The following is a 23817-nucleotide window of genomic DNA, read 5'->3' on the forward strand; positions in this document are numbered from 1 at the left end:
GATAGATCATACTCTGCATTATTGGTTGGCTCTCCATTGCTATCGCAAAGGCTTATTATACTCAAATAAAATATAAAAAAATAATGTTGGCATCTTTCGAATTATATATATATATATATATATATGTTTAATTCTTAATTTTGTTAATTTTTACTTTATTTTATATTTTATATTTTTCTCGTTATATATGTTCGAGTTCAAGATCGACTTTCTCTGGTTTATCAGAGAGAAAAAAAGGGAGACACTGTCGTGGTAATTTCTTTTAACTTGAGATTATTTTAATATATAATGTAGTTAAGCATCATTATTTATTTCAAAATAAAATAAAAAAATTATTTAATATCTTTCAGTTTTAAGAAAAATACTTGGAACTATATTATTAAGTTATATTCATATGTACCTTAGTCAGAAAATCAGAAAAGCTGGAAAGCATTTTTAATACTGATTTATGATATATTAAAAACCGACTACACCAGCATGCATGATGGATGGTATTCCACAAATGTTATCCTACGTTAATACTCTGACGCTGTCTTCTTTGCATTTTGATATGTAAACAATGTCAAATGATACATTTCTCATTAGAAATCAATACAAATGAACATAGACTGTGATTCCATCAAGGAAAAAATACATATACAAGGGCTGGTATACATTAATAAGCCTAAAATAGTAATTACAGATTAACAGATGAGCATAACATCACAAAGTAAAGTTTATAAATTTATATATAGTAAAATAAAAAAATAAACATTTCAATCTAAATTTGATTTAGTTCATCGGGCTGACGAATAAGCGAAGTTTGTATTTCTTCAAGTGACAATCCTTTCGTTTCCGGAACGAGCAACCAAATAAAAAGCAGCGCTGCTCCTCCAATAGCCCCGAATATGTAAAATGTTCCTATTACATTAGTCGAAGTTAAATTAGACATTTAACCCAATAAAAAGAAGAAGCTAAATTAAATTAGAAAAATCTTTATTAAATTCAGCTCATATATAATATATTTATTAAACTATATATAATTAATTTTGCTCTACAGTAACAATAGAATTTATTCATATATACATACATGATACATCTAACTAATTAGTCTTTTAAGATTCGGTCTGAAAAAAAAAACAATTAGTTGCGTTAAAAATGTATATAGGTTCTTATAACAATGCGCTAAATGCAGATTGTGAAAACCATATAACTGTTACTACAGTTAAATCTTGAATTATATTTATCCATTTTTGTTGATAATTTATAACTTAAGGGAAACAAAAAATGGATAAAAAGGATAAAGAAAAGAAAACCTTGAGTGCTCCATTCAAATAGAAAGTTGAAAGCGTAAGTGACGATCGAACTACTTGACCATGATGCTAACGTAACTAAACTCCCTGCTGTTACTTTTATATTCATTGGAAATATCTGCAACACCAAACAGGCAAAAATCATACGTATATTACGTTATTTACACAAATAAAGGCTTACTATATTCTGCATTGAAAAAAAAAGTTTAAGATAATTTATGTACCTCAGACATAATTACCCAAGGGAGCCCTCCCACGCCTATTGCATAAGTTGCAATATACAGCTGCCAAGAAAGAAAATCAACTTTTTTACTTATTAATTACTTGTAAAAGACACCATTTTTGAATATCAAAGAGACAGTGTGAAAGTAGAGCAAATGTTTTTACCGTAACGCATATAAACGTGAATACTGGAGTTAGTTCCGGAAGCAATTGCATTTTCTGCTCATACCAAATATACAAAAACATCGTTTTAGGATAGAATATAGAGAAAAAACTATAAATACAATTAAACGTAAAATAACCTGTAATGTGAAGGAGAACCCAAGAAAAATGCAAGTTATGCTCATCCCACACGCAGAAGTCTATAACGTCAGGATTGAAACCAATATTAAACAACTTTATAATCTATATATATTAATCGATTAGTGAATGTGTAATTAGAAAATTAATCCACAAAACGTGCTTACCAATAAGAGGGGCCGTCTGCCCCATCTATCGACAAGAATTAGACCAATCATGGTTTTTGGTATCTGCGGATAGACACAATTACCATTTAATGCTAACAAGAGTACAAACAAATGGAAATTGATTCTTATTATATAACTAAAAGTAAAAGGTATTTTTTAGTTTAGAAATTTTATTGAATTATGATAGTTTAACAGAAAGAAAATGTCGATTAAATACGCCACCATGATCACAATAGTTTAGTGGTTGAATATATAACAACGGAGTTAAAAGCCTATATTGATTTCATAAATGAGGTATCAATATAGTCCAACAAAATTTTCTGACTAAAACAAATGTATATACTTACCATGAAGAGGCCTAACAATGTCGATCCAATGGCCACCGAAAAACCTGTTTCAACCAAAAACAAATTGTTAAAACAAAACATTGAAAAGAGAATTCATGGTAAATATTCAATTTTGTTTCCTCCGAAAGTATATAACGAGGTAATGGCATCATTATGCAAAATAATTAATTAATTGATTAGTAGAAGAAAATATAAGTATTATCCCATGAAATTTGGGAATTTTATGCATATACAAATAGATTGTTGTATGCTAGTGCGTGTGTGCCGACAAAAAAAAATGTTTGAGTACATTTTTATGCTGACATATCTTTAAATAAAAGTAATATATACATACTGTAAAAAAATTAGTCTTACCAGCTTTTCTAAAAATTGTACTTGCATAATATATTACAGCCGAACTTCCTGAGAATTGTTGTATCAACATTAGCCCGACTCCTACCTGAGTAATAAAACAAAAAAGTAAGATGCTCGTGCAAACAAATATAATAATTATATAGCCTGGAAACTAACAAATATTTTCACTGTACCACGAGAGTGTGTCTATACTTTCTCTGGAACAAATCAGAAAAACTTGACTTTGAATCATTTTCTAACATTTTGGTCATAACCTGAAAAAAAAAAAATCATTCAGGTTACATTTCATTTTGTCAATGAATGTGTATACATCAAAACTTTAAAGTAATCTATAGTTGATACTCGATAGTATTATATATACAGTAATACTCACTTGAATATCCGAGGATTCACGTGAAATATCAGCATCTCTCCCTCTAAGCCGAAGCAGTGAATTTTCTAGTTCTTTATCCATACCAACTTTTGCCTTCAAAATAGAAATAATTTAGGGGTTTTTTTATAAATATAATAGGGTTCATTATTCCTTCTCATGGTTAGTAGATTATGTAATGGAGTTTCTTAATAAATATAAAAAATTAACATACCAGCCATCTTGGGGACTCTGGTACGAAGAATAAACCGATTCCTTGAATGAAGCATGGTAAAGCACCTAAACCGGGATAAGATTAGATTTTAATCAGTTAATTTGTACCCTCTTATAATAAAACAAATTTTCCACGTTTTTTCTACTATTTAACCATTGCCTTCCGTGTACTAGTTCATAAATAGAGTGATACCACTTCCACGTTGATTATGAAACAATAGTTAAATACCTAGTAAAGCCATCGTCCTCCAGCTGATGAAATTCCCAAAAAAATAAACCATGGCGACTCCAGCATTTTGAAGAAGCTAATTAATTACGATCACACGAGAATTTATAAGGATCAATACTCACACGAAAGCTTAACAACATAATCTAATTTTCTTTAAGTTACAGGTATTAATATGATTTTTGATTGAAATTTTCTGATTATGGTATTTTGGAATTAGAATTGGGTTTGCATATATTTATTTATCTCGACCGAATTAATTTTGGATTAGATTGATTAAACAAATGTTGGTCATATCAAATTCGTTTTGAGTTGAGCAGCAATATGTGTTTCAGTTTTGATATCATATTTAGTTAGTTGTACTCATCCGTATATATATATATATATATATATATATTTCTTTTTAAATTTTGGTTGACGATCATTATATTTTCTAAAAATAAAATATTACTTGGCTTCCAAAAAGAAAAAGAAAAATTTACCTGGTTTGAAAAAGTAAATGTACCGCGGACATGTTTTGGCGTAATTTCTGCAATGTAGACAGGTACCTGCTCCGTATACAGCATATATTTGTTTAAAAATGAATGTTTATATGTGATAAATAAAGAAAAACAAAACTTGTTAATTAAGATGATATCAAATATAAACAAAATAATTAGCACTAGAGACATTAGTTAACAAGTTAATTACCACATAGCTAATCAAGCCGATCCCTATCCCTGAGGAGATTCTTCCGAAGTTCAGCCACATCACATCCTTTTGTTCCAGACATACATAGAAAACTAGTTCATTGTTGGGTTTACTTAACCATATATTAGTATAACTGTATAAGTTAAATTGTTTGCCTATTTTTTAAGAAATAGTGATTTTACGGCACGAAAATATGTTTATTTTTAGAAATCTTTAAGTACCTTAGCGAAAGCAATGGATAGCCAACCAGCGATGCAGAGGATATCGGAGACCCACATTGTCTTTGAATCATGAAAAGCAAAAAATGTAATTGTAGCAAATAAATATATATATTTATTGCCAGAAAAGAAGCAAAACAAAAATCTTATAAGAAATGATTAAAATTTGCTTATCAAATCCTACAAGAAATTATTTTAAGATTATGAAAAAGTGAAAAGGTAATTACTCCTCTTCTTCCTAGGATTATCGCCATTTTACCACTGAACAGCGCACCGACTGCAGCACCCAACGTAGATAATGAGCCAAACGCTGAAAACTGAAAAAAAAAAATGATTAAAAAACACATTAATCGAAAGATAAATTTAAAAGTTGACCAGAATTGTTATATGTTGGGATATTAGTTACTAATACATATAAGGTTTTCTCAAAAAAAAAAACATATAAAGTCATCTATATATTATTATATTTCGAAAAACTGAAAAATAAAAATAAAAAAGCACGAAAGAGAAATAAATGATTGGATGGTACTACTGTAAAAAAAAGAATGATTGATATTTGGGTTATACATATTTTATTCGTGACTTCTAATATTCATACATGTATAGCGTAATGTATAGTATTTCAAGACTTCTTTTTTTTTGTGAAAGTTTTCAAGACTTCTATTATTATTGCAGACGAGAGGGTAGCCGGTTTGACATCATTGATAGATACATTCGATCGATACTAGTTCTTTGCATGATTATCGACAACTCCATATATAAAGATTTCTTTGGGTTATCATATGTAAATACAATTTTTTTTTGAAAAAATGTAAAAATGGAGGATGTCAAAGCAAAAGAAAAAACGGAGGTAAAAAGGGAGGTGAAACTATAGCAAACAAAAAAATGGTAGTTAAAATGGAGGTGAAACTTTAACAAAAACAAAAAAAAAATGGAGGTGAACCACACATTCTACGTAATCAGCTTCACTATTTGGGATAACGACAATATATCTTTCTATTTCAGTTTGAATGAATAAAGAAGTAAATAATGAACTTAAAATAGATACGACGTGTTGAACTTATCTAATTGAACTATACATATAAATCTAGGATGCAAATGTCAATGTGTCACTCTCTCACTCTCTGCTGCTAAATAGTAATCCATGATTAGTTTAACTCTAATATTTGTTTATTGAAACAGAAAAAAAGGAATAAAAATAAGACATACTTCTGCGAGAGAAAGACCCATGTCCTGGATAATTCCTGTCTCAGCACCTGAAGTATAACCAATCTGCAACCAAAAAAAAAAAACGAAAATCGATAGGACGTTATTAAGAATTTTTGTTTTTAAATATAATTTGCTTGAAAGAAAAGGAGAGCAAAGTATAGGATATGAAGAGGAAAAGAAACTCACAGCAACACCAAAGGACAAGGAGCCACAAACGGCGACGAAAGTGCTGAAGATAACACAGGCAGTAATACGACAGCCTGAAGAGTCGTTTTGGTTCTTGAGCTGTAAAAGCCCTTCCTCTATGCTTCTTTCTTCTTCCCCAACCATCATAAACACATGCAGTACGGATAAGACAGAATTTTCCCAAAAGCTTAGATAAGAGAGAGAGAGAGAGAGAGAGAGAGAGAGAGAGAGAGAGAGAGAGAGAGAGAGAGAGAGAGAGAGAGAGTTAAAGAGTAAAGAATAGAGAAAGAAAAAGAGAAAGTATGCTCTGATTTGTCATTGTGGGCTTCCTATATAAGGAGGGTGGTGTCACAATTTTTATTCCTTCCAATATAGTAATTATTTTGGTTTTCTTCCTTAAAGGGCTTGGATTGGAATGCTGATGTGGATGTTAAAAGAAAATTTTTTGAGTCAGATTTTATTCATTAATTGTTTTTTTTGGGATAACTTATGTTATAGTAGTTTAAAAAAAGAGGCTGTTTTATTATTTTTATTTGTAGAGATCAACTGACTGCTAATTCTCATTTCAAATTTTACTTGTAAATCATTAGTATTATTTTATTTATTAAGTAGTCTGTATTTTTGGTGTCACATTTTTGTCTTTGTTACTAGTACTTATATTATTTAATGCGTTACCGTGTAATCTAAGGTGTTCTCATCTAAGTCGTCTTTAAATGATTTGATGTTGTCCTATATATGTTGCTAACTTGCTATTCTCATGTTTATGATCTTATTTACCTCTTAGCTGTTAGCCTGTTACCATCCATCTAAGAATGCAACCGCGCGAGTAGTTGGCCTTTCAACTATTCAGTCATGCTGCTTAATTTCATTTATGAAATATTTGGAGATTTAAATATGAAAAAGGTCAAAGCTGACGATACAATTCGTAGTATTTCGTACGGTTGAACTATAATATTAAATGCTTTGGTTTTTTTTTGCAACATAAAATCAAATACGTCTAAGCATATTTGATTCACTAGTTACATATCCGTCCAACCACCACCCACAGTCCCATACGTAAGGATAAAGGTTTAGTTTAATTGTACCCAAACTAACAATAATGTTTAATATATTAACGACACAATGGAAAACTGATTTTCTTGCCAAAAGTCTTATTGACGCGCGGCAACTAGTTGGAATACCTAAGCGTATATAAAAATAGTTGCTTAAAATTTGAAACTTCTAGCTACATTAATAAAAAATTTAATTAAATAATTATCATAACAAACATATAGATTGGACTTTTAGACCATTAAAAAGTAGCTACGACTTGCCTTGGATACTCCTGAAGACCCTGAAGGCCTGAACTACCGTTAATAGCCTACGATCTAATCCGTTTTGTCCCCAATAATTGTTCAAACCGCCAATTTTTGGCATCTCTTTGGAAATTGGCAGTTTGTTTATGCTCTTAAATAGAGTTTCACATCATGTAAATCTAGTTTGGACGAGGCAAAATAGCAGTCATGGATAGGGATTTCTGAATTTTGATCTGCAATTGCTTGATTAAATATGATGTTCCAAAACAGTTAGACTAGGATTAACTATTGTATTTCTTATGTTGGTAGCAGTCCAAAACTTGGACTAATTAATGGCTGTTTCTTACTGATGTGAATAAGATTATACAATAGTTAGATTAAAACATTGCCGTTTTGGTGGTTCAGGGAGTAGGTACTAAATATAAACATATGCAGTACACTTAATTTGTTTGTTTGTAGTTAAGTAGTTTACTACTAGTTAAACGCTTAAATAATTTAGGCAAACGATAGGATTTGCAAAGAAAATTATATATATGATAATCAGTACATATAAGTACTAAATAGGGGACGAACATATATATCCAAAGCTACATGATTTATACAATCAGTATATTACTAAATGATAGTTGAAAAAGTATATGAAAACTACGTAATTGAATTACTATGTGTTTAGAGTTACTCGAAATTGTCAAAAATTGATGCTTTTATAGTTGAATACTAAGCTTTTGTAATATGTCTGAAAATTCATTAATAAAAAAGGAGAGTATAATCAAATTCTTAAAATAGACACTGAACCTAGTCAAGAGAAATTCATTGTTACTTCTCAAGTATGTATTTTTATGACATCTGGTATGCATAAGTTAAAAACCAAAAATAAGCCAGAAAAAGTCGTAACAGACGTTTAGGTGAAGCTTAAAAACACAGGTGCATTAAATTTGTTGTTATTGAAAACGTCATGGAATGAATAAATATTTAGTAGAAAGTGATTATGCAAGTATGCTTGCTCCAACGCCATGCCAACATATGTAACACATGAGGTTTATTGGTAGATGGAGTTGTGTAGATTTGATGTCATGGATCTTATCAAATATCTTATCAAATATTGTCACTGATTGTCAAAGTTTAATTGTCATAACTTCAAAATTAGTATTTTTAATAGTTGTTTGAAAGACAGAAAAAAAATTCTTAAAACATTTCGTTTGCTTAAGTAATCAAACCCGAGTGTATAACTTTGTGGGAAGATTTATAGCTTGTCTTTAATTAGTCCTAAGCTTAGGCATTTGGGATTCAAATTACCATTTTTCCAATATAGGGTTACAAAATCAGTATGTGGGATGACAAAATAATTATATGCGAGTAATAAAGGTAGTCACGTTAGACGTTACCAAAGAGATTTGGATACCTGTCTCCGACCCACGTTTTGGTCCCCACAGTAGTCATTAACTTTCTTCGCAATAGAAATATTTTTTGGTCATTTCTCTATGCCTATTTATGGATCGAGATTAATCGATAAGTGGAGTATGGTTTTTTTTTCTTCTTGGGACGAGCTGATGAGTGGAGTATTATTTTTCTTGAAAGAGAGAAGAAGTTATAAGACTAGTTAGGAAAGTCTTCAACGATCATATGATTTTTTGTAGTGGTCAAACCTACGCACCCACTAAAAATCACACCTTAATTAACTGAACGAGAGCACTGGATTAGTTTCCTGATATTTTATGTTTCAGAACGTTATATAAAACACATGGATATTTGCTTAAAATATATTAAACTAATAAGGTAAATTGAATAATCAAGAATTATATGATACTGTGACATCAAAATAAGTATATCTTATTTTACTTATCTTTTTCGCAGTTGCGGGATCACTATAAGACCAGGTTTATCGGGAGTACTAAAGACCGATACTTACCATTTTTTGGTCCAAAAAAAAATTAAAAATCCAATAATAAAGAAGTATCGATGCCTAAACAAGCATTTTAAGTATCGATATTTGAGGGTGCTTTCTAGACACGTGGTGTCATCTGATTAGAAGAGAGAAGTGAGAAAATTTTTTGCCACGAGGGGTCAAGTTTCTGGACCCAAAAAATTTCTCGACCAAAAATACCTCTTCTCACATTTTTGCTCGACGAAATCGCCTTCAACATCGCCAACGTCTCTTCTCAGATTTCCGATGACGGAGCTACATGCCGGAGGCCGGAAGCTTTTCTGACAGCGGCGAGATAAGTCTTTATTGCTCTCCTTCAAATATCTTCTCTATTTCTGCGTCTAGGGTTTAATTGGGGATTTTTTTTGTAAAACCAAATTCATGAAATTAGTTGATCATCTGATCTCTGGTTGATGTGCTATGTAGTTTTAGGTATAAATTGTTGTCTATATCATAGTAGATGGATCAATTGGATGATATATTTCTTGGAAGTGATCTTTGATTTTGATCGGGTTTAGTGTTATTGATGGGTTCTTTGAATTTTATCTTTAACTGTTTCTTTTCTGCATCAATATTGTTAGACTGAAAAGGTTTTCATCGTTTTTGATTCCATTTTGTTTTGTGATCGGTTAGGTGTTCTTCATCTCTTTCAAATGTGTACAAATATTTTGTTGTTATCTTGTTTGGTTTTCTTTTTGTTTGTGATCTTCTATATCTGTGTATGCTTGTGAATAATCTTATGCTTTTGATTGTGATCTTCTTTGAAATATGATGAAATTGTTTTTTGTTGCGGTTTTGTATGAATGGTGTGTGTGATCTTTGTTGTTATTGTTTGGTGTGTGTGATCTTCTTTGACTTTGTATGGTTTTTTTCTTATGCAGGTAAAGGTGGGTTTTGCTGCTTCCTCGTGAAAATGAGATTGCTCCAGCGAAAGGTAACTAAAGTCCAAGGCACATCGATATTCAGGTTTGTCTTCAACAAGTTTTGAAAACTAATTGATGTTTAGTAGTAGTTAATGTTTGTTGGTGGATGTAAATGGGTTTTCTGTTATGTAGTTGTTGTTGTTTGGTTAGTTAGGGTATATAGTTTAGTCAAAATGAGATGGTCTTTTTGTGATGAATGCATAGAGTTGTTGGTTAGTAGTCATGTCGATGTGGTTAGATGATAAATGTAAAAGATTTTTGTCATAAAACTTAAAACTAGCCATAAAAGTTCAACTTAAAACTAGCCATAAATCTTTAATGTAAAACTTGCCATAAAACTTAAAACTAGCCATAAATGTAAAACTTGCCAAAAAAACTAGCCATAAATGTTTAACTTAAAACTAGCCATAAATCTTTAACTTAAAACTTGCCATAAAACTTAAAACTTGCCATAAATCTTCTCTTTATTAACCGTAAACCTACATGTTCTTCTTCTACCTTTGCTCTTCTGCTTCTAAACTTCATCTTCTTCATCTTACTTAACCGTAAACTTCATCTTCTATCCCTTCTCTTCCTCACCACTTCTTTTAACAAACTTCATCTTTAAACCTCATCTTTAAACTACATCTTCTAACCCTTCTCAACTATGGATCAATATACCCACAACTCTAACTTTGTTGACTTGCTTAATAGTCAACAAGAGAGTAACCAAATCCCACTCTTCAGCACACAATGCACGGAAGCTTCCAGCTACAATGAAGAAACGCCTGCAGAGAGAAAAGCAAGAACAACATGGACCCCGAGTGATGATGTGTTGCTCATCAGCTCATGGTTAAACATTTCCAAGGATTCAGTTGTAGGGAATCAACAGAAGTCAGGGCCTTTTTGGAGGCGCATTGCAGACTACTTTGCTGCAAGTCCTGGTTTTGAAACACGAGTACAGAGGGAGCCGACCCACTGCAAGGCACGATGGCAGAAGATTAATGATCTAGTGTGTAAGTTGGCTTACTATCTAACAGATGGTATTTATCCTAAGTGGGCTACGTTTATTCAATCTATTACACTTCCCCAAGGTGCCAAAGCAAAATTGTTTGCTGAACGTCAAGAATCTGCCCAAAAAGATGTCGAGCGTGCTTTCGGAGTTTTGCAAGCTCGTTTTGCTATTGTTAAAAACCCGGCTCTTTCTTGGGATAAAGAAAAAATAGGCAAAATTATGAGAGCTTGTATTATACTCCATAATATGATAGTAGAAGACGAACGAGACGGATACAGTCTACATGATGTTTCAGATTTCATACCGGGAGAAGGAATGTCTCATGTCGATCAATCGTACTCTACAAACATGCCTACAAATATCCTGAATATGTTCGACACTCGAAAGAAAATCCGGGATCCAACGCAACATCACCACTTGAAAAAGGATCTAGTGGAGCATCTATGGCAAAAATTTGGAAGTTATTCTGATAATAACTGAATTTAATTTTTAAAAAATTTGTATGTTTAATGTTTTATTAATTATGTTTAATGTTTTTTTTTTATTTAAGTAACCCATGTAGGATTCTTGCAATAAACTAGTTTTTTACTAAAATGCTTATCTAAGGTACTTATTTTAAAGAAAGTAATAAAATAATCATTAAGTACCCCATTAGGAGTGCTTGCAATAAACATGGTCTAACTCACTCCATTTGCAAGTGTGGCAAAACAGTTCTATACTTACTGACCGGCATATTCATTGAATCTAGACATAAGAAATATCCAGCAAAAAGAAAAAAATGAATGGACAGCACTTTAAACATGGTGTAAAAACATTAATCAACTATTGTTCAGTAGACAACCACTATCAAATTGTTATAGAATTTTGAATAATTTAAATTATGAAATTATGTGTCTTTTTTTAAAAAAAAAAACAAAATTTTGATCTTCCATTTTTTTTAGTTTTTTTTTAAAAAAGACTTTTTTGCTCGTTTTATAGAGATGATTTTTCTAGTTTTTAATTTTTTTTTAATGTATTACTGATAATGAATTCCAAACTTGAAAAAATAGTGATTGATAATAATGATTTACTAATGTTCAAATAATAATAATAATAATTGAATTACTAGTGGTTTTAAATTACGAATATAGTTGTTTAGTGTATGAAATGATGTTGTTATAATTAAACATTATTTTTAATTTGTGTAAAAGCTCTATATATAAAATTCATTATTAAAAACGAAGAGAGTTTTGAAATAGACATTCATTGAACCTAGTCAGAAAAAGGGCCTAACAGTAACAGGTAACTTTGTTTAGGTGAAACTTGAAAGGTAAACGTAAAACATAGGTGCATTAAATCTGTTGTTCTTGAAAACGTCATGGAATATATATACATACAGGGCCGGCTCAAAACTTTTATGGACCCTATACAATAGTCTAATATTCTAAATATAATATGCATAATATTGCAAAAATACCTTAATTTTTTCAAAAAGAGCCTTGAACTCTTTACTAAAATTTGCAAAAAAATATTTACATCTAGTGCAAATGCACCTTTGGCACATGCTAAGAGCCGGCATTGTATACATATCATCTACTAGAAAATGATTATACGAGTATGCTTGCTCCTAGTCCTACGCCCTAAACCTAAGCATTGATTGACCAAAAAAAATTGAAAAAGTCATAGAAAGCTTGGATTTGAAATTTATTAAAAAAATCTGTATTGTCTCTATGATTGACTGTATGTTAATCATCGACTAGTTAAACGTATAATATAGATTTGGAGTAACTACATTGTACGTAGGAGACTAGGAGTAAGATAAACGTTTTATTATACCAGTAGACATCAAAAATACATTCGTTTTCTTTTGTTTGATTTTTCGTGTTTTCTTTTCAAGTAATGGCCCAATGGGTCACAACTTCTATTTTGGGCTTCTTCGCCTAAAGAGTCCGGATATAATATAGTTTAGGTATTTTATTGGCTGTGTAAAAGAAAACGTATGCTTGTTTTTTTTTGCCTAACATTTGGGAGAAAACGTATGCTACTAGCATAAGTCAAGTTTCTGTTTTCAATGTTCACAAAAATATCGTCGTTAGATCTGTAAGACTGTAACTTTATAGAATTGGCCACAGTTTCATTTTCATAAAGTGGCCCAGTTACGACATATCCGTGGCTAATGTAGTAGCTAGTTCAAAATAGTTTAAAGTCATGCGAAGGAGAATTCTACATCTTAAAAATGTCAGTTAGAAGATATTCGAGAGTTGAAGTAAATATATTCGAGTACTCAATTATATAGTTGTAGAGAAGAGCTAGTATAGGGTTTTATATGTTTAAGATAGATCTCCAACAAACTACTTAAGAAGAATGATCGAATCTATGTGAAAGCTTTTAGACTTTTTTTTCATTGTAAGAAAATGTGGGGACATTTTGGATCAAGATGTTATGAAACACATCAATTACTTCGTTCTTCGAGTTTTCAAGAAGACAATTTCTCGCTCTAGGTTTCCGAAAATAATAGATGTTTCGTTTGGTTTTTTGAGAAACTAGGTAACGCTTTGCTCAGACCTTGTGCATTGCTTACACTAGGATAATTAATCTCTATATTATGAAAAAAGTCATCCCAAAATAACTGTTATTAAAAAAAATAATGTATTTTTACCCAAACCAAAGTCATAAGTCATAAATAAAAGTTAGAAACTTCGACTATAAATAGTTAAAATAAACATACAATATTTTTGTGATTTATTATCATATATATGAAAAATACAATCACTTTTATTTTAATCAAATAAATAATTTACATTTTCTCTGTTTTTCATTTTACATTTAAAAGTTCGGCCCTCAAAAAAAAAAAGTAGAAAACTCTATGATAACAGTGTTTTAAATATCTATACATTTAGATTTAAAATAAAATAAAATAAAATCTATATACTTATAATTTTGTCAAGATTGATCAACGTAACGACTTCATAGCATCAACGAAAGATTAAACTCCACAATTTAAACATAACAAGTGTCAAAATGTAGTAATGTAAAAACGAATATAATTTAGTTAGCAAAAAAATAGTAATAATACCTATATTTTATTAATATATATGGTATAATTGATAATTCATTAGTAAATATAAAATATAACTTTTATCTATATATAAGCAAATTTATTAAATTATTGATATGTGTCCAAAACTGATTAATCGTGTAATGATGTCATAGCTGGATTGTTAGTGTGAAACATATCTAATTTTAGCTAATAACTGTTATAAGAGTGTTTAATATATTACAATATATATATATATATTAATCTATAAGATATGTCTAAATTTACCCAATTATTGCTATATGTCAAAATTTAACTAATTATTAATATATGTCAAAATTTGAACAACTGTAATTACATGTCATTGTCAATTTGTCATGTTGTTAAGATTTTCTTTTAACCTTTGAGTGAAACGTATCAAATGTTAGTTCCGTTATATATGTAAACAAAGAAATACCTTCACGGGAATTAAAAAATTCAAAAAAACCCCAGAAAAATACGAAATTGGGCCCCAACATTTGAATCTTGCGAAATTTACCCCCAAACTTCGTCTCTAGTCTTTGTCTCTTTCTGGCTTCGCCATTAAAAAGCCGTAGCAAAACCCTGACGCTTGCAATCCCCAATCCTAAACCCTAAAAATCTTAGCCGCCTCTTTGTTCTACTTGCGAAAGATGGCGAAGAAGAAAGTGTCCCGTAACTCCAACGGAGCTTCCAGTGAGCAACAAATGCAGAACCAGACAGCCCCGGTCACTTACCAGAAGTCCGCCGAGCTCAGCCGTCAGTCTTCAATGGAGGACCACGACTCGTCGGAGGAGAAGTTTCATAACCTGAAGTCTCTCAACGCGATTCTCCTCAAGCAAACCATGGAGAAGAGACAGCAGATCGAATCTCTCTTCCAGGCGAAAGATGCGTTGGAGGCCGAGTTATCTCGTTCCGGCACGGAGAAGACTCAGCTCCGGGACGAGTTGCGTGGTTCGGGTGACGAGAATTTCATGTTGAAGCTCGAAATGGATCTGTTTATGGGTATTGTTGAGAGCCGAGTCAATGAAATGGGTTCTGGAGTAGATGGGTTGGTTAAGGAGAAGAGTGATAGAGAGTGTGAGATTAGGGATTTGAAGAGAGAAGCTTATGATCTGATGTGTAAGCTAGAGACTGAGAGAGAGAAGTTGGGTAGGGTTTGTGATGAGAGGGATTCGATTAAGAGTGGGTTTGATTTGCAGCGTGAGGAATCGAATCGATTGAAGGAGAGTGTGGTTCGAATGGAGATGAAAGAAACGAGTTTGCGAGAGGAAGTTGGTAAATTGAATTCTGAAAATGATAGGATGGTGAAGGAGATGAGGAAGAGAGAGGAGCTGATTGAGAGGATTAACAAGGAGAGGACTAGCTTGGAGACGACCCTCGAGGAGAAGATTAGGGAAAAAGATGAGCTGAAGAGAGAAATCAAAGGGCTTGCTAAGGAGAAGATGGAGTTAGAGACGCTTAAACGTGATCAGAAGGGAGAAATTGTGAAGCTGGAGAAAAAACTGGAAAATTTGAGTGAGAGAGTGAAGAGAGTGACAAAGGAAGAGAAAGGTTTACGTGATCAGGTCATTGGGTTAGAGAAGAATCTTGATGAGGTTACGGAGAAAGCAAAAGCAAGGGCGGAGCAGATCAACGAACTGGTGAAAGAGAAATCTATCAAGGAATCTGAGCTCGAGGGTTTACTGGTGGAGAACAATTCGATCAAGAAACAGATGGAGATGGCTCTCGCGCAGTCTTCTGATAAGGAGACACTGGTCGACCAATTGTTGCGGGAGAAGAACGACCTTGTTGAGAGAATTTTTGACCAGGAAGCTGAGTTTGTTGAGATGAGTAAACTGGCGGAGGAGCGAAAGCATGTTGCAAAGCAGTTTGGAAAGGAATTTATTGATCAAACCAACACTATTGAGAAGCTTAGCTGCGACGTTAGCCAGCTTAAGGATGCTCTGGCACTGGTTGAGGCCGAGAGAGATAATGCTAGGAAGGCTCTTGATGAGGAGAAGAGAAACCGTGTGGCTCTTGAGGAAAAGGTTAGGGAATTAGAGAAAATGATTGAAACTACAGGTAAAGAGCTTGAGAAGGTTAAGGTTGAGCGAGGGAGATTGATCAAAGAGAAGAAGGAGCTGGAGAATCGTTCTGAGTCACTGAGAAAAGAAAAGAGTATCCTTCAAAAGGATATTGTGGAGCTCAAAAGAGATATGGGTGTTTTGAAAACAGAACTGGAAACCAAAGAAAACCGCGGTCTAACAATGCTAAAGAGTGTATCATCTCTAGTAGGTGGTTTAGAGAACAAAAAAGGCGAGCAGAAACGAGAGAAGGGAATGGATTCGTACTCGGTGGAGCTCGAAGCGATCAAGAAAGCGTTCAAGAATAAAGAAAGCATGGTTGAGGAAATGAAGAAGGAAGTAGAGAAAATGAAGCATTCGGTGGAAGATGCACACAAGAAGAAAGGCTTTTGGACCCTTGTGTCATCTGTTACTACTCTCCTTGCGGTTGCTTCTGCTGCTTATGCCGCTGCGATTAAGTGAAAACCTGAAGATGGTACTACCATTTTAACTCTCAGACAACATTACCGCATTTGAGTTTTCAGTTTTTCGCTGTTTTAACTTCTAAACCATTTATGCATCTTATGAGATTTTTACTCATAATTTACTATGATGTAAACCTTTTTCCTTTCGTATCTGTGATTCGCTACTATTCTCTCAGAACATGTAGTTGATTCCCAGAATGTCTAATAAACTTGTTTGTTTCATATTTAATTTTATATACTGTATATTGCAACTTTGGTATATAGCTGAGAAGACAACTTCCTTCAGGTACCATACATAGTTATTATGTTATATAAGCTTTCACGTTAAAACACAAACCCGTCGTTCACATTAACCCTTTTGTGTAATTTCATTGACAATTTGTGAATGTTGTTATTTTTGGTGTATATTGTATTGTAAATTGAGCTAGAAAAAGAGAACGACATATCTATATATTCTTAGTAATGTTTTCTTTTAAAAGATGATTGAAGCCTCTTACCAAACCAACATGTCTTTTTTTTTGGTTGGTTGCATTTCCACATCTGCTAATAGTTTAGGTGGAATCCATATATTTGTATATTATTACAAATCTAGCTTATTTGTATCTTTTGTTTCTTTTGGGTTTTGTGCAAAGATACGTCTCATAAAAAACAAAACCCTTTTATGCCTTTTTCATATGAGAAAAAATAACAATATATTATATATTCTTCGAGAAGTCAATTTTTTTTTCCTTGTGGTGGTCCAAATGCAATGCACTTTCATGCTCACGAGACAATTTGGTTTTACATATAAAAAGAACTAAAAGACTTACACATCAAATCTTATTTTTCTTTATTAATGATTACATTGCAATAACGCGGACGCCTACAATTGAGTGAGAAATAAATATTTAGTTTTGAATTTGAATGTATTTTATGTAGTTCAAAAATAGTGAAGTTTTTAAGTTTGCCCTCTCGAACTATCTCTTTATTTCTGAGACGTCAAAAGAAACTAATATATCTTTGAATTCTTCAACTAATAAATCCCAAAAAAAAAAAATATTATATTCACAGTGTTTCCATTTTCTTAACATGGACACAGCCCTGTCCACCGTGGTTTACACCCGTTAGTTAGTGAAGAGATTACAGTGAGGGATAAAGAGCGTTCTCATTGGCATTCTGCGTTTACAAACGCAGCTATCTCGTCCATAACGGTATGGAAGTGATTGTTATTAGGCAATAAGTAGAAACCAATAGTAGCTTGTTCCAAGTAAAGAAGCTTCACCTCTTGACCCGCTTCCTTAAGCCCTTCCACATACTTCAATTGCCAATCTTGAATCAAGTCTAGACCAGCTACAACGACAAGACTCTTGGGAAAACTCAAACCTTTTAAACTCTTGCTTTTGGGACCAAACGGGCTACACGCTGGATGCTCTCTGTCTTCTCCCTCGGGAAGAAACGCTCTCCAATACCAGTCCCGGTCTCTGACCGTCACAAAGTATTTCCCATCCAAACGTGTCTCAGATTCCGTTCTCTCTGTGCCTCCAAACATAGGGTTGAGCAAAATGTTCCCCAAAACATCAATCCCTGACTCGACCGCTCTCACCGCTACATTATGAGCTATGTTACCACCAGAGCTATCACCAGCCAAGAAAATATGAACCTTTGAGTCTTTCTTGCTTTTAAGCCAAGAACTCGAGTTGACCCAGTTCAGAGCAGCCCATCCATCATCATAAGCACAAGGGTATCGATTCTCTGGTGCACGGCGATAGTTCACAGAGACAACAACGGAATTGCACAAACCAACAAGCCTACGGCAAAGAGTATCGTAAATAGCACTGTTTGCAGAAGAATGCGCAAAGCTTCCACCATGGAAGAAGACGATAACAGGCACTATTTCACCATCAACGGGATTCTGAAGATCGGTAACACTTGGTGGGTCACCAGCATTAGCTGGTCTGTATACTCGGCTAAGGAGATTGGTTTGGCGATCGATGATGACATCAAATGAGAAGACCCCATTAACAGGATTGGCGTTTGCAGGGGCTTTCCGGTCTAGAAACTCTGCGAGGTGACGGTTAAATGTTCCATCAGGACGGCGCAGGAGATTGTAGGCTAGCTTAAAGTTGGATATCAAAACCCATGTATTGAGAGGAACCACTGTCTGCAGCAAACACACAACACCGACAAATAAATCACTACGAGTCTTTGAAACGGGATGATTCGTAACCAAAGCCATCAACAGACCATAAGGAGATAGCAAAAATAGAGGTTGTGTAAGATTTAAGAGATTTCTTCAAATAGGGAACAGTATACAAACCAACAAAACCTTACAAAAAAACACCTTCTTCAAATTCGATTAAAGCTCCAAAAGTCTCATTATCTAAGCAAACAATCACTAGAAGCTTTCGTAATTATCCAACTGACAACAAGCTGATTTGATATGGTTTCAACACTTGGCAGAGAAACTGTTCAGAAATGGAATAGCAAATTCAAGAGAGCAAAACAAATTCAAAGTGGGAATCACTTGGTTACATCTGAAAATTCGTTTACAGCAACAAAAAAAACTGATTTCCCCAGGATCAATAAAGTGTTAACAGTCCACAAGGGTCAATCAAAGATATAATCAGAGAGAACTAAAGCCAAATAAAGCCAAGAAGCTCCGAAATTAGAAAGACCCATCAACCAACCGACACGTTTCATCACCCCAAACGATAAAAGCCCTAAGCTTTGATAATTATATTAAAAAAAAAACATATATGCATCCAATCAAACACCAAAAAATCAAGGTTCGAGCTTGGAACACAACAGCACTACCATAACCGATAAGAACGAGCATCAACGAACGTATAGTCAAAACCCAAAATCGCAAGAGACACTATCGAACAATTCCAAGTTAAATCACAGATTGACACCAAAATAACCACAACAGAGGTTAAATTTGATCGGAAAACCAGAAACAGGAAATGAAAATAAAAAAAGGTCTCACCTTGCTCTCAATCAGGTTAACTTCATCGCTCCCAGCCATGGAAAAAATAAAAAAAATTCCCCTTTTTTTATTACCAATCAAACAGCACAGAGACACAAGAAGCACAGATCGAATTATCCCCTCACGATTTCAATCGATTCCGACAAGAAAGGATAAAAAAAAAAATCAGCCGAAAAGGGAAATCTCACATCACTAAACGAGTCTGGAAGAGTTTAAGTTTTTATCTGGAAATAGAAAGATACCTGCTTTTAAACTCGAGATCAAATGGTTTTAGCTGTATAATACGGAGTATAAGCACAAAGGGGGTTAATGTAAATTGAGCTAAGAGGTGGTGGATAAGAATACTAGCGTAGTTTAGCATGAGCGTCGCTACAGATTATAACCTACGCACGGGAAGGAGTAGCGACTCGCGAGTGTGTCGACTGTTGGGTGGGACTGAAGAAAATAAATAAATAAATTACACACTATCATAATTTTTCTCTTCAAATGCCAGTCTAAAAAGAAAAAGAAAAATGGAAGAAAACGACAAAAGACAAAATGAAGAAAATAAGAATAAGGTTGAGTGAGTGGTCTAACAGCCGCCCCCTCGAAGGCACGTGACGTTGGAACGGGATCCGTTCATTGACATTTTCCACGTCTAAATTACTACTCTGTCCCTGTCTTTGTTTTTTTTCTTTCTTTCTTCTTTTTTCGTTTATTGTATTTTTGTTGTCAATAGTCATTTAATTCATATTTTCTTCATTAGATACTAAATGTACTTTTCAATATTTAGAGATTCAATAAGGGATTGTTAGTATTATTATATTAATTTTTGTTTGATTTATGAAAAGTTAAAAAAAAATGGTCGAAAGAGAAAAAATGTCTGCGAAAGAAAGAAAAGTGGAGTGAATCAAACGCGTGTCAAATTTTTTTTTCTTTAACCAATTGGAAATTATCACCTGTCATAAACAATTCTTTAAGATTGATTCTAAAAATTTTTCTGCAAGGATGATTCATAAAATTTGGGTTTTTTTCTATTTTTTTTTAACTCAAAATATTTTAAAAAACCCATCACAAAACTTCAATGGACCTGGTCTTAGAAACTTCCGTGATTATGAAGGTTTCAGAATTCGGTAATCTGCCTAGAACTCGGAGTTTTACTACTTTTAAATCATCTCTGTCTTCTCAATTATAAGTATTATATATATAAAAATTTGTTATTGTTTGGACCCGGCTCCACGTCTTCACCATTCGAAGCTGTCAGTACTTTAAACATTGTAAACAATTGTTGTCATAGTTAACCACTGTATATATAATGTTGTTCATTGATAAGAAATTAAGGAGAGACAGATATAGTACATAATATTAGATGAAATGTACAGTGTTACTATATTAAAAATAGCACTGACAAATAACTAAACTAATTTCTCTCATTTGTATACTAAATATCTCTATTTCCAGGAAACCTGACGACCTCCAAGGGTCGGTGGCAGTGAGAAACCCCTTCACTAAAACAAAAGAATTATTAAACAAGACATAACCTTTTATACGTGAATCTATAAAGTAAGATTTATTCATTCATAGTCGTAGATGTTAAGAAATAAGAAGGTGAATACAACATAATTAAAGAAAAAAATGAAAGTTCTACTTATAAACCATTCCTCGACAAAAAGGGAAAATAAAAAAACTCACATAGCAGGGATGAATATAATATAGACTCAAGTTAGACCATTCATACATAACTCTTTTATTAAATAAATAGAAATTAATAAAAAAACTCATATTTTTATTAATAAAGATAAAGTATGCTGAGTCAATATCCATATGAGTCATGGTTCATTCGGACATTCATACATACATACAATAAGAGGGGATGAATCTTGAGATATAATATATTTTGGCATATGGATATATCCCTCACCTGCTTTTCTAGATATAATTTGTTACTAAAAATTATTTGCTGATATTTTTGCCTGTGAGGTCTGAACTACTTCTTTTTGAAATATGGAAATAGTATGATGGTTAGAATCATGTGTATATCAGGAGCAAAAAGTCATACTGTCTATGCATGTTGCTGTTGATAAAAAATGAAAGAGTTGTTGTGACTAAATTTCTACCGGGCTGCTAAATTTATTATGGCCCAATCAGAAATTGAAGTTTCTCATACGATGTCGTTTGAGGTAAAAAATATTTTTGTTGTTGTCAACACTAAAGAACAACTAAAAACCAATCTTCAAAATGATATAATCCGAACGTCAGAAAAAGCTCCCGCCAGACCTTAAAAATCTGTTTCCTATTTGTTTATTTATTTTTCCTTCTCGATATATCTTCGAGAAGTAAATTTTTGTTTTCAAGTATACTGAGTGTTGATTAAGGAAATTCCCGTATAAATACTAGACTAAATAATTTTACAACCAAAGTTGCTTTATCCAGAACCAGTGGTTGACATTCGCGGCTGCTAAAAAAAAAAAGTGTCCATTTTTGTTTCGCATTTGATGAATTCAGTATTAGTGTTGCAAACCCATATCTGGGTCAGCTTTAGTTTCACAAAATCCTTTTTTTGCTGAATGGTTATGTTATTTCATAGCGTGGGACTATCTCAATGTTCAAACCCACCAAAGTATCTCGTCTTCCATAGTTATTACGGATGCATAGTTGGTTCATCTGAAACGGGTTTGTCCAGAAGAAGACAAGCTTTGAAGCAATTGGATTCGGAGTTGTCTAGTGGAGACGAGAGAGCTGCACTGTCACTTGTCAAAGATCTCCAAGGTCAACCTGGTGGACTTCGATGTTTTGGAGCCGCGAGGCAGGTACTCTTCATATCATAATGTCATTGTGAAGTCATTGTGCAAATCTCATTCTCTAGAACTTTGATGGGATTGATTGATCTATGGTTAAGGCTTTTGTGTCATTATCATCAAGATTTGATTCTCGGATAGTTTCACCTTTAGATCTTGATCCTTATGTGTGTGTTTATAGGTGCCTCAGAGACTCTACACGTTGGATGAACTGAAACTGAATGGTATTAACGCAGCTTCACTTCTGTCGCCAACAGATACAACTCTTGGTTCCATTGAAAGAAACCTTCAGATCGCCGGTATCTCTGGGGGAATAGTTGCTTGGCTAGCCTTTGACTTAAGTTCTCAACAGCTTCTGTTTATTTCTCTTGGGTCATTGTTCCTGTGGACTTTGGACTTGGTAAACTCATAGCTCCGACTTCTGATGAAACAATCTCACACACTGTCTCTTCCTTAATGATGCAAATCTTGTTTATAGGTCTCACTCAATGGCGGAATTGGGAGTTTGGTTCTTGATACAATTGGTCATACGTTCAGCCAACGATACCATAACAGAGTTGTTCAGGTAAGACCTGCCTCCTCACTCTGCTTCAACGTATCAGTCTAACCAAACACTTGAAAAGTAACATAATCATTTTCATCGCACTTACTGTGGACTAAGATCTTCCATAATGCAGCACGAAGCAGGTCATTTCTTAGTGGCCTATTTGGTCGGGATTCTTCCACGCGGATACACGCTCTCAAGCCTTGAAGCTTTACAGAAAGAAGGATCTCTCAACATTCAAGCTGGCTCAGCCTTTGTGGACTATGAGTTCCTCGAAGAAGTACAAAGTTCATAACCTCTCTTACTTACTTCTTTCCCATTCCCTGAAGAAACAGAAAACTCATTCAAAATCCAAGTCTTTTAATACATTATTCCCAACCTGAAAATGCAGGTTAATGCTGGAAAAGTCTCTGCCACAGTATGTTTTCTTTTGTTTTACACAATAAAAAAAAAAGTTCATTGAAATCCGCAGGCCTAACAAAACGAGTGCTTACGTTTCCAAAACCAGATGCTGAACAGATTCTCATGCATTGCTCTTGCTGGTGTAGCAACAGAATATCTCCTCTATGGCTATGCTGAAGGTGGCCTTGACGATATCAGCAAGGTCCCTATCTCTTCTGATTCTGAAAAATATACGAAAACATGATTAGCAACTAGAATGTGTGTATATGCTAAATGGTTTTCTGTTGATGGAACAGTTGGATGGTTTGGTGAAGAGTTTGGGGTTCACACAGAAGAAAGCGGACTCGCAGGTAAGGTGGTCAGTGCTCAACACCATACTGCTGCTACGTCGCCATGCGATAGCTCGATCAAAGCTTGCGGAGGCTATGTCCAAGGGAGAATCTGTCGGATCTTGTATCCAAATCATTGAAGATTCTATCGACCCTTCTGATATCTAGAAATCTTCATCCAATGTGTCTTCTCTCCTCTTGTGGATAGATTCTGTTGAAAGCTCCATCATCATATAAAGAAGCATTTTTGATACACATAAATAAAGGGCAACAACATTATCGTTCTTGTTTATTTTCAATTCAAAC

At 33.5% G+C, this 23817-nt stretch overlaps 4 protein-coding genes across 4 annotated transcripts; 2 read left to right on the top strand and 2 right to left on the bottom strand.

The window, feature by feature from the left end:
* Window positions 1–594: 594 nt before the first annotated feature.
* LOC18013340 (sugar transporter ERD6-like 18) lies at window positions 595–6053 on the bottom strand. The gene is made up of 18 exons (XM_006394915.2): window positions 5795–6053; window positions 5609–5671; window positions 4627–4716; window positions 4403–4462; window positions 4182–4247; window positions 3974–4039; window positions 3495–3570; window positions 3267–3331; window positions 3056–3148; window positions 2856–2936; window positions 2683–2767; window positions 2329–2372; window positions 1982–2044; window positions 1817–1876; window positions 1680–1733; window positions 1517–1576; window positions 1296–1410; window positions 595–900 (listed from the first exon to the last, which is right to left on the bottom strand). Exons 1-18 carry the CDS (start codon window positions 5939–5941, stop codon window positions 761–763), a joined length of 1428 nt encoding a protein of 475 aa, XP_006394977.2. The 5' UTR covers window positions 5942–6053; the 3' UTR covers window positions 595–760.
* Window positions 6054–14485: 8432 nt separating this feature from the next.
* Window positions 14486–16723, top strand: LOC18013341 (myosin-11). Its single transcript, XM_006394916.2, has one exon. It carries the CDS (start codon window positions 14618–14620, stop codon window positions 16490–16492), a length of 1875 nt encoding a protein of 624 aa, XP_006394978.1. The 5' UTR covers window positions 14486–14617; the 3' UTR covers window positions 16493–16723.
* Window positions 16724–17512: 789 nt separating this feature from the next.
* LOC18013346 (gibberellin receptor GID1C) lies at window positions 17513–19759 on the bottom strand. Its single transcript, XM_006394917.2, has 2 exons — window positions 19460–19759; window positions 17513–18634 (listed from the first exon to the last, which is right to left on the bottom strand). The coding sequence occupies exons 1-2, from the start codon at window positions 19496–19498 to the stop codon at window positions 17639–17641; spliced, it is 1035 nt and encodes a 344-aa protein (XP_006394979.1). The 5' UTR covers window positions 19499–19759; the 3' UTR covers window positions 17513–17638.
* A 2113-nt stretch (window positions 19760–21872) lies between these two features.
* On the top strand, window positions 21873–23795 carry LOC18012844. The gene is made up of 7 exons (XM_006394918.2): window positions 21873–22248; window positions 22418–22636; window positions 22715–22801; window positions 22914–23060; window positions 23172–23198; window positions 23289–23384; window positions 23479–23795. Exons 1-7 carry the CDS (start codon window positions 22006–22008, stop codon window positions 23677–23679), a joined length of 1020 nt encoding a protein of 339 aa, XP_006394980.1. The 5' UTR covers window positions 21873–22005; the 3' UTR covers window positions 23680–23795.
* The last annotated feature ends 22 nt before the right edge of the window (window positions 23796–23817 follow it).

The sequence above is a fragment of the Eutrema salsugineum genome, unplaced genomic scaffold (assembly GCF_000478725.1).
Source record: "Eutrema salsugineum unplaced genomic scaffold, Eutsalg1_0 scaffold_6, whole genome shotgun sequence".
Taxonomy (NCBI): Eukaryota; Viridiplantae; Streptophyta; class Magnoliopsida; order Brassicales; family Brassicaceae; genus Eutrema; species Eutrema salsugineum.